This window comes from Sphaeramia orbicularis, chromosome 20 (assembly GCF_902148855.1).
Source record: "Sphaeramia orbicularis chromosome 20, fSphaOr1.1, whole genome shotgun sequence".
Lineage (NCBI taxonomy): Eukaryota > Metazoa > Chordata > Actinopteri > Kurtiformes > Apogonidae > Sphaeramia > Sphaeramia orbicularis.
The window spans coordinates 24,573,467-24,584,540 of NC_043976.1; the positions used below are offsets into that span (position 1 = coordinate 24,573,467).

At 37.9% G+C, this 11,074-nt stretch overlaps 1 protein-coding gene across 1 annotated transcript; it reads right to left on the minus strand.

Annotated features, from left to right (window-relative positions):
- Positions 1-393: 393 nt before the first annotated feature.
- Positions 394-10,510, minus strand: zc2hc1a (zinc finger, C2HC-type containing 1A). Its single transcript, XM_030123464.1, has 10 exons — positions 10,431-10,510; positions 9,733-9,806; positions 8,541-8,657; positions 7,980-8,010; positions 4,651-4,791; positions 3,050-3,192; positions 2,166-2,271; positions 1,936-2,011; positions 1,688-1,786; positions 394-645 (listed from the first exon to the last, which is right to left on the minus strand). Exons 1-10 carry the CDS (start codon positions 10,447-10,449, stop codon positions 507-509), a joined length of 945 nt encoding a protein of 314 aa, XP_029979324.1. The 5' UTR covers positions 10,450-10,510; the 3' UTR covers positions 394-506.
- Positions 10,511-11,074: the final 564 nt, after the last annotated feature.

Below are 11,074 nucleotides of genomic sequence, written 5' to 3' on the forward strand. Positions count from 1 at the left end.
CCTTATCTAATTCAGTAAAACTTTACTTGAACTCAGTTCACAGAGCTAATGGCTGGTACATTTCTTGAAAGAGCCTAGGTCTATAGTATTGACTGTATTTAAAACATTCTATTTCATGTTATCAGCAGTCTTATCAGATTTACTGAATTTACCTTCTTCATATTTCTAATCAATATAACATTATTACATGCAGTCACTACTCAACAATCAGAATAATATTCTGTCAGTCTGTAAGTCCCACCAAGAAGCTCGCCATAGAACAGGAGATAATCAAAACTGAACAGCCATTAAAAAAAAAAAAAAAAGAAAAAAGAAAAAAAAAGTAACAGCATGCTGACCAATTATGTTTCTTTTCTGCAGTGAAACTAAATCCAAGTGTGATTTTTTTTTTTATTCTTCTGGCCTTGCAGTGTAGCTTTGGTGAAACTCTGATGTTAGTTTTAAGTACCAGTGCATTCAGACTTTCCTCTGCTCTTCTATTTTTATTTTTTTCCCCCCGACTTCCATCAGATGCACATCCTCCTGACTCCACACTCACAGCAGAATTTGGCAGATTCAACAGGGTACTTTGTCCCACAAGCGTGACAGAACTTGCTTTTCACTCCACCGTTGCCAACTTCGTTTGCGCCATCAACATCATCATCCCTGTGAAATTTAAGATGACACAGTAGTAAGGCTAAGGACATCAAGTGAGCTCATCAATGTTAATGAAAAAAAAAATAGGACCAAGGGTTCTGTAGTCCAATGGCATATTAAAAGACATTAACTGACATTCATTTGACCTTTCAAGGTCACTCAAGGTCAAAGGTCATGGCATCAAATGAAAGCCCATATGTGACTTCCTATCTATTGCCAATAGTAATTGTATCAATATCTTCAATTATTTTCAAGTTACAGGACTTTAAAATTTGTCCTATTATAAACCAATGGGGAGGTTTAAAATTTCAAAAATTCCTAAAAAATTTAAAAATCAATATTTCTCAATTCTTTGAACAAACTTGGTAGACCTTACCCCAAAGATGTTTCAACAAATATCAAGTCATTGCGACTGATGGATTTGGAGAAGATTCTTGAAAAATTGTTTATGAATGGACGCCATGCGAACAAACGACAACTGCTACCAAAAGTCAGTCAGACCCTTTCAGGCCATTGGACTAAAAAGCCATCACCTTTAAGGTGATTAGGTTGATTTTAAAATTTACAGAGCTGTTAACCCTGACAGCAATCAGAACAATCCTGATCATTTCTAAAAGATATATTATATGCATTCAATCACATTAATTATATAGCACGTTTGGGTCTAATATTATTTAAAACAGACAGTACTTTTATTGTAAATGGCAACATGGGGTTATACAGTCAATAACATTATTCATGATTTATGACAGTAAAGGCATTTAAATGATTAAGACACTATTCTTCTGGAAAAAACAGAGTACATAAAACATTTGCAAAACTTTCCATTTGGTTAAAATTAATTACATTTTTTGTTCAATCACAGAGAACCATCAATCACATTGCTTAGATGTTGCAGAAAATACACTCTGATGGTAAGGATGGATTTTACAGTGTTTGCAATACATTAACATTCCACAAGAGGTCAGGATGGTTAAGCAGAAAACTGACGGGTGTTTGTATTTTTTGTTATTTCATTGTTCTTTTATTGAGCAAATGTCTTCAAGCTCACCTAGATATGTAGGAGTCAACCTTCTTCTTGTTGAATCCAGATTGAGTATTCCTTACAGAGCCATAGCCAGAGCTTGTCACTCTGGGTTTACTTCCCACACTAAATATGAGAGAATGGCAAAGGAGAGTCACAGCTTGGAAAAAAGAAAACGTGATACATGATCCTGTCCGTATAACTTAAAACCTTCTCATTATGTCATTGTGTGGATTAGCCTGCAGCACTGCTTTTGTAAATGTATGTGCACTGACCCTGATGGTGGACTTGTGATGCCAGAGGGATTACTCCTCACTGAACCTGCAGAATAGGCCTTACCAGAGGGGATACCTAGCATGAGGAAATAAAAATAGTGAGACAGGACAACAGATGTGTAACTCAGTCTGTGTGATCATCTAAATTGTATCATTTGAAAATATTTCAGAAATTGAAGATGCTTAATGTGACAGTCTGAGATGTGTAGACAATATGGCTGAGCTCTTACCCGTGGCCTGTCCTGGTCCAGACCTCTGGGGTAAACGAGAGGAGGCAGAAGGGATGGTGGATACAGGAGGAGTGCTGGCCTTCTTCACAGTGGCAGGAGGCTTGTACTGAAGACAGAGAGTAACAACAGTCAACAATACGTTTAGTCCAAGTCATTTATACAAAACAGGAGGAACTGATCAGAGGGTGTAACCATATTCTGAGTATGGTTCTATCCTTCATGTATCCACTATATGTGACAGTGGTGTTGTGTTGTTGGTTATGCACTGTCATGCGTTTGGTTCGCTGTGATGGCTTAGCTGTAGGATCATGTTTATAACTTACGAAAAGGAGGAGATCTGAGAAAACTACTAAAATAGAAAAAAAAAAGACAATTTCACAGATACAAACCAAAGCTAATAAGTTTACTCATGCTAATAAAAATTGGCTAAATCCTGCTGTTTTACTGACTGCCAAATTAACTCCTCGATCATGTGCCATTGCCGTTGCTAAGTGACTGGTAATTCTATGTGCCAACTGCAGGGGTGGGTGTCTCACTGTGGTAATAATAGAAAAGGAACTGTTATGGATTCAGATATAAAGAACTGGCAATAAAATTTTACTGAATTAGAGCAAAGGTTGCTGTGAGTAGCTAGCTAACAGAATACAATGACATTATGATTACTGTCAATAAACAAAGCTCATTATTAATCAGTGTTATCATTTTTCAGGCGTTTTCTTTTTCGTTTTTTTTTTTTTTCTTAACATTCAAGTAAATATTGTAAGAAGGATGTATCTCCTTCAAATTAAGAAAACTTTACAAAATCAAGAGAGGATTTTCAAACAAAATATAATTTGTCTGTGTTTATGCATATTATTAGTGTTGTCATGCATGTCAGCTAATACCTGTGTGCGAGCTGGAGGTTTCTTGACATCTCCTAACTTGCTCTTGTTGGGCATACGGGCAGCCTGTTCCTGGCAGAACTTGATGTGTCTGTCAGCTGCACTCTCATTGAACCTTCGCTGACAGTAAGGGCACTGGATATAGTCTACAGACAAAACAAGTGGTGATAAATGCAGATGTATGTAAGTTGGGTTTACAGCTTGTTACACAACCCAAAGTATTGGTTAATGTGATAGTTTGAACAGGTGGGGTTAGATGTGGTACTTATCTGTAGACAGTGTATTATGTGCAGTGGATGGGGTCAGCACTGTCCCCAAGAACAGAACACCAACCCAGATGCAAAAAAATAGTGCATCAACCAATAGTTTATGTTTATAGTTCTATGTAGTCACCAAGGGAGAAAAAAAAAGTTATTTCAGCATCAAACTTCATTCTCTTATTTTAGAGCTGTTTCCAGTGGTGAAAACACTGCAAAAATCAAAACCTTACCAAGTGAATTTTTCTCATTTCTAGTCAAAATATCTCATCACACTTAAAATAAGACATAATCACCTAAAGAGTAACTTGTAAGTGAGATACAAGAACTTATTTTTGGACAACAGAACTTGAAAATCTCATTTCAAGAAATCTTACCAAGATAATTTTCACTTGTTCCATAGGCAGATTTTTTTTTTGCTTAAGTTTTTTTTTGCTTAATTCAAGCAAAAAGATCTGCCTATGGAACAAGTGAAAATTATCTTGGTAAGATTTCTTGAAATAAGATTTTCAAGCTCTGTTGTCTAAATATAAGTTCTTGTATCTCACTTACAAGTTACTCTTTAGGTGATTATGTCTTATTTTAAGTGTGATGAGATATTTTGACTAGAAATGAGAAAAATACACTTGGTAAGGTTTTGAGTTTTGCAGTGAACAGGAATGCGTGTTTTTTTTTATCATATTACGAAAGTTGTTTCTTTACAGTTCACAACTCAACTCAGCTTTGGCAGTAGTTTTCAATACCATGGGAGACCAGCAGAGTGACTACTCCCTCAAGTGGTCACATACATTCACACTGCAAATGACAACCTGTGGCTGTGAGTAAATTCAGTGCATATCTCTGTAATAAATACCTCTTTGACACAGTGTCAGAACTCATTACTCTAAATAGTCTTGTGGTCTTTTTGTCTGTTTTAATATTTTAAAGTAAAATATTATATATGACCCCTGTAAAAAAAAACATCAGTTTAAATTGATGAAATATTGTTTTTGCTCCAGGCCTCACCCTCAGCTCTGCAGGTCTTTCCTCTTGTGCTGGTACTGCTGTGTGCTTCTCCAAAATGAGGCCATACTGACCACAGTCTCACATGTACCCCAAAAAAATCTCATCTAAAACTCTAAAGCATTTTCAATTTTTACTTACATTACTATCCCCTAAGACCGTATTCAAAAATAAAGAGTAGACATACAATAGTAAGTCATCACAAGCCTTTGTGAGTGGCAGAAATAGCTCCTAGTTCTTAAATAACCATTTCTAAGTTACATTTTTTTTTATTAAGAATGATATTACTAATTTATTGTAAGGTGTTTTTCTTAATATTGTCAATTCCAGCAGACTACACATTACCTGGGTCATAAGTAGGAGGAGGAGGTGGAGGTAAAGGTCCCCCATCCTTCATGACCTGACTGATCGCTTTAGCGGCCCTGATTGTGGCGATGAAATCATCGTGCTTCTTGCGCCAGTTGGATGGCTTCTTAGGGGCTGTGCCTGACAGGAAGTAACACAGAGGAAACACTGTGTCACATCAGCTTTTTAATACCAACCTTAGTCAGCTATTGCTGTTGTCATGGTAACCATCATCACCAATGTTCTGATGTGCGGGCATTACTTGAACCGAAAGTGTCACTATTATTTATGGGCTTAAAATGTTCCTCATTCACCAGGGTGCCCAGAAACCAGCGATAATCTACTGAGTGATATTGAAAATCTGCACTAACTTTTTTACTTGTTTCTAATGGTGTCAACTCTCCACAACATATTTCTTAGACTTAAAACCAGTGAATTTTCTATCTATCAAAACAAAAACAAAACCCCACTGTCCAGTTTCTTCCCATTATGGAAGTCTGACCCGAACCTAAAGTTAATGACTTCTGACAGAAGTAGTTCGCTGTCCTCTGAGCTGCTTCTGTGGCAACATGATAGCACTGCTGACTTCCTATTTCCTCCTATACAGTTACAGGCTCCAAGTTCAGTGGTTGCCTAGAAAAGAAAAGAACTAGTGCAACTTTCCTTTCTGCTTCCAACATGTACTAATCATAGGGATTCACTGCTAGGGAGACCTAAGTTTTATTTTTCTCTATAATTGTGCATTTACATGACCATTTTGATTTCCAAATCAGATTGTTATTTATGTAACAGAATGTCTGAGTAGGTTCTCATTTGCCCAGGTCATCATTCTTCTTGGTAGTTCTTCTTGGTTCAACTGGGCTAGTTCAGCTCTTTTGAAAACATTTAGTCTCTCATCCAAGACACTTCTTCAGTTCTAATAATTGATGGGGGAAAACTGGATTTATAAACCTGCAGGGGGAATGGTCTGTGTGGGTGTTACTCCAACTTCAGTGTTAGGGTCATAAGAGGGGTGTGTCCCGGGGGATCGGGTCATTAGTGGGGTATTGTGTGTGAGTTTCAGGGTCGTTGACCAGGGGGGTGGGCCACTGCCCGAATCCTTTGGGGGGGGGGGGGTTGTTTAGTTTCAGGTGAGTCCAGGTGTGGAGGGTTGTTGGTTGAAAACTGTTTGGGAATGTTATTTAAAATGGTGTTATAGGTTTTTGATCAGTAGTGTCTCAAACCACCACCTCTGTTCAGGGAAGAATTTTCCCCTTTCACAAAAATGGCTTCTTTGATTCCTCTCTCAAACCATTTGTCTTCTCTGGCCAATATTCAGACATTGCTGTCATCAAAAGAGTGTCCTTTTTCTTCCAAGTGAAAATGGACTGCAGAGTCTTGGCCTGAGGTGGAGGCTCTCCTGTGTTAAGCCATGAGTTTATGGAGGGGTTGTTTGGTTTCTCCTCTGTATAAGTCCATACATTCCTCATTGCACTGAACAGCATAGACCATGTTGCTTTGCTTCTCCCTGGGTAGTTTGTCCTTGGGATGGACCAGAGCCTGTCTCAGGGTGTTGGTGGGTTTGAAATATACCGGGATATTGTGTTGGTTGAAAATCCTTGGTAGTTTTTCCAGAGACTCCCACGGTGTATGGAATAACAATGCCTTTTCCTTTTTTCTGGCTTTTCCTCTGTGTTGTTGGGTTTTTGGTTACTTGGTTTGGCTTTAAGGAAGGCCCAGTTAGGGTTCTTCCTTCTTCTTCCCTTCAGCCTCTGTAGGAATTTCTTTTGTTCTGTGGTTGAGGGTTCTGATGACTCCCAGTTTGTGTTCCAGTGAGTGGTAAGAATCAAAAAGAAGATACTGGTCTGTGCGGGTCGGTTTCCTTTAAATGTCTATGGTTACTCCTCTGTCATCATTGATGTGGATGTTGCAGTCCAGAAAGGGCAAGCTGTTGTTTTGGACATCTTCCCATGTGAACTTGATATTCTGGTCCACTGAGTTGATGTGTGTGGTGAAGGTGTCCAGGTCTTCTTTCCTTATCTTGACCCAGGTGTTGTCCACGTATCTAAACCGGTGAGTGGGAACTGATCCTTTGTAACTACTCAGAGCCCTGCATTCACTTCTTCCATGTATGTTGGCTACTATGGGGGACACTGGGGAGCCCATGGTACAGCCTTGCTTCGGTTTTTAGAAGTCTCCATTATAACGGAAGTATGTAGAACTCAGACAGAGTTCAAGCATTGAGGATATTTGTTCTGGGTTACGGTTGGTTCTGTTAGTGAGTGTGTGGTCCTATAGAAGTCGTTTTTTCACTGCCTGAACCGCTTCCTTGGTGGGAATGCAGGTGAAATGTGAGGTGACGTCATATGAAGCCGTGGTTTAATCTGGTTCCAGAGTTATTTCCTTGATCTTGTTGATGAAATCCTGTGAGTTTTGGACATGGCGTGGTGTGTTTCCAACCAAAGGGGCCAAGATGGTTGCCAGGTGTTTTGCAATGTTATAGGTGACTGAGTTTATGCAGCTCACAATGGGTCTGGGGGAGTTCCTTCCTTGTGTATCTTGGGTAGTCCATAGATGCAAGGGATAGATTCACCAGGGTAGAGTTTGTGGTAGTGGTCTATCAATGGCTTTTTCTTTCTCAAGCTTTGCAGGCCCTCTACAACTTTATTTTTTGTAGCTGCTTGTGGGATCTCTTCTCAGTGTCTCATAGGTGGTGGTATCACTGAGTAGGCTGGTCATTTGGTTGTTGTAGTCCACTGTGTTAAAGACCACAGTACATCTCCCTTTGTCAGTTGGCAGCATGTAATAGAATGCTTATAATATGAGAATCAAAACATACTGTTTGGACCCTATATCTTGTACGTGCCATACAAATATTATTGTTTTATCAGTGATAGGATAGAGCGGTGTGAGTGTGCAGTTAGTCGTAGCCAAGACAACAGACAGAGCTATTTACTTTCTGAGTTTCTATCTGTCATGCAATAAGTTTAGTCAGTCATTCTACGCATTTGTTGACATGATAACACTACTAGGTAATGAATACTAAACTTTATCTGGTTAAGCTGGGTTGTCAAAGGGCTAACTGAGTTTATCCAGGTTGAAAAGAATTAGTGCAGCCAGAGAAGACAGAATTATGATACAGTAATGAGATACAATTGTATAATGCCAGACATAGATTGTGAACAGAAAAGGAAATACAATCAGTATAAGGTTAACTGTACTCAGACTATTTAAGCCATTAATTAAAAGCAAGAAAGAAACAGTGAATGAATGTGTTCTTGATTAAAAATATTACCTGTGCCTCTAATAATTGTACAAAGAACAGAGTCAAATGAAAAAGACAAATCAACTTACTTTCTCAGTAGAAGATGAACTTTGTGACTGAAATACAATTGACAGTGATTGATTTTTGAGAATAATCTGGCAACACAAAATATTAAAAGCCTTCAACGGAAAAGCAAAGGCTGAAAACATGAGCTGTTCACCATCCCAGGAGTTGTGTTTATCACTTTTCAACAATTGTTCTGATAAGCCAGAATACACAAGATACTAAACATAGTGGCAGAGCCACTGCGTCAAGCTTTGTAGTTTAGGGTCTCCAGTCATTTGACATGTAGCTAATAATAATAGCTCAGCCTGTAATGTACAAAACATTACTTTAGATCTAGTACTGAAATTGTTTATGGAGAAAACAAATATGTGAACACTACAGAAAAACAGTGTGGGTGGCTTTTGCATTACAAGATGACAGATAAAAATATCTTTAAAAATATTGAAAAGAAATTCAAATTAAAAAGAAATTAAAGTTTTAAACAACATATGGAATTCAGCAGTTCCCAGGATTCCAGGATATGTCATCAGTATACACCTTTACAAGTTTTATTCTTCATCTGACTCAGAACTAGTCTCACCTTTGGTTTGATGGGTTTGAGTGTGGAAATGTCTGTGCCTTCAGCTCTCTGTCTACTGGAGTCAAACACCTTCCTCCTTTTGCTAGCAGACTTTTGACAGATTTTAGCATGTTTATCCTGTTGGGGCAAGGACAAATGCAGTTGCTCAGTCTGTTAAAATTACTCAGAATTACATTAAATAGCTACATGTTTAATACATGTTTTGTAAAAACATGCATTTCATTGTTCAGAGCAATGAGTAATGGAACAGGAGGACTTCTTCCATATAAACTAATTCACAGAGTTCTTGTGTAAAACTAAATACACTGGCTGGTGGATCAAGTGTATTTTACATTGTGTCTGTTAAATATTAAATCTATTTACAATATCCTAATTGTCTTACAGATACACACACATCCCTATGCAAACACATATTCATGCACAAACAAAATAATGCACTGTGTATTGATGTAGTCACTGTTAGCTAATAGGGTCAAATGTGTCATTGATTGCACAGATTTGTATGTGTTTGCTTTACTAAAAGTTCTGAATGGAAAAGCAGATTAAAAATGATACCTTTCATGTGCTATCAAAAATGTCTGTAACATCTAAGTCTTGTTTATATCGTTTAATTAAACATAAATGCAGTAGCAATCTATAATAGAAATAAGACTATAGTGCATGGCTCTTATTTTTAAGTGAGGACCTGGTCTGAACTGACTATGTGTGGAAAGGCAGGCTTTTATTTTCTTGCTGGGTGGCTTAGTAACAAATTCTATAACACAGCAACCATTCTCTACAATCTTCTGTTGCGTGCCAAGACATAAAAAAACTATAGGTTCTAAATCAAGTTTTAGTTCAATAAACACTTGCTAAAATGTTTCACTGCATTGAGAAAGCCTTCACACATTCAATACAAAAAGTTCTTCATAAGGCCCTTGTGGCCATTTGGACTGTAGCCAATCATTATTAAATCTGCTGATGTCCTGTCAGCTGATTAGCACTCTGGAAAGTGTCTTTAGCATGTTTGCGCATGCTCAAAGTGAAAATACCAGTTCCTCTCCCAAAAACTTGCAGAACTAAATGCACTAGTATCCTTAAAACGTGCTTATTCTTAGTACTTTTCATGTTTTTGTTTTAATATATCACACTGTATCTTACTGTAACACGTGAAAAGACACAGAGGGGAGTGTGACTGTTTATGTATTATTACCAAGACTTTGGGGAAGAAGGATCTTTTACAGGTGTTGCACATAACCAGATCCTCAGCAGAAGGAGTGTCGCCGTCTGCAAAAACACAAGATTTATTTGTGAATTCAGTACATGTATTTTAAATGTCGGTGAAGTGATTTTATCTCTGGGTTATTTTGTTGACATAAAGGTCGCCAAACCACTATTCTTGTTCATGATCTATTTTAAAGGCTACGCAATAATAATATCCAAAATAAAAAAAAAATGCTAACGTATGGGTGGCTGGAAAACTGTAGCCAAGATGTTTAAAAAAAACATTTCATATATATATATATATATATATATATATATATATATATATATATACGTAACTTTAACGGTAGGTAATAATCAGGAGTCAGGACAATTAAAGCCTGGCTGCTTTTTTGTTATATTGGGGTTTATTCATTACAGTTAGCCACATGCTACCCCTGGATAGCTTCTGTGGCTAATATACACTAGGTATCACACCCAGAAATCCACAGAAAGAGGCAGCTAGCTTCATCTTTGGCCCGCACTACTCTCGGCTAAATCCCAAACAAAAAAGAGGTCGCTGTCAAAACGGGAAAAGACAAAGCGGTGACGGATTCCCAAATTTACGCGGCTGTACACGAAATGTTTCTGACCCTTGCAATGCCGTAAAACAGCTGGAATAAAGGCCCAGACTGTAATTTCTCTCACCTTCAAATTCTTCCATCATTAGGTTATCCCTTGTCTGATGCTGCTCAATACAACCGGCGGATAGTTGCTATGAACAAGAGCATTCCCCCTATCTGCTTCCGGTTTTGCTAAAACACAAATAGCTTGGCGTCTCAAATTCGTGGTATTAGCTATTTTTAAGACAGTTAATTGCATAATGAATATAGTTGTATTTATATTCTTTTCTGGTTGGTCGTAACACAAATTAATCTTGATTCAGTGTGTGTGTGGACATTTATAATATTATATTTGAGGTCATACGGCTATATTTTGATGACTCTTGTGTTACCTACTGGAATTTAAAACACACATATGTTAAAATACACCTATGTGTTTATTTCTTACATGCTATGGTCTTTTATCTGTGCCACGTTATATATTAATTCAAGACGGTAACAGTTTTACTAGCGTCAGGTTAAAAATGAACTGTCTTGCTACAGTTGCTCTTTGGCTACCAATGGCAACTGTCGTGTGGTCTGAAGCCGCTTTACGTGCCAACATCCTATTATCTGATTGGTTGTTACTGAGAGGTTTGTGAAGTAGTGTTAGTGCAATGCGTGCAGTGAACAGCAGGTGGGGCGTGGGAGGCCACCCTTATATCTCAACAGTGATTGCTTGAAATAAGC

Coding starts and splice junctions, on each gene's coding strand:
- zc2hc1a (XM_030123464.1), bottom strand. Junction 8,658..9,732: donor CCTTCTTCCCCAAAGTCTTG/GTAATAATACAT, acceptor TTGCCCCAACAG/GATAAACATGCTAAAATCTG. Junction 1,787..1,935: donor ATCACAAGTCCACCATCAGG/GTCAGTGCACAT, acceptor TCTCATATTTAG/TGTGGGAAGTAAACCCAGAG.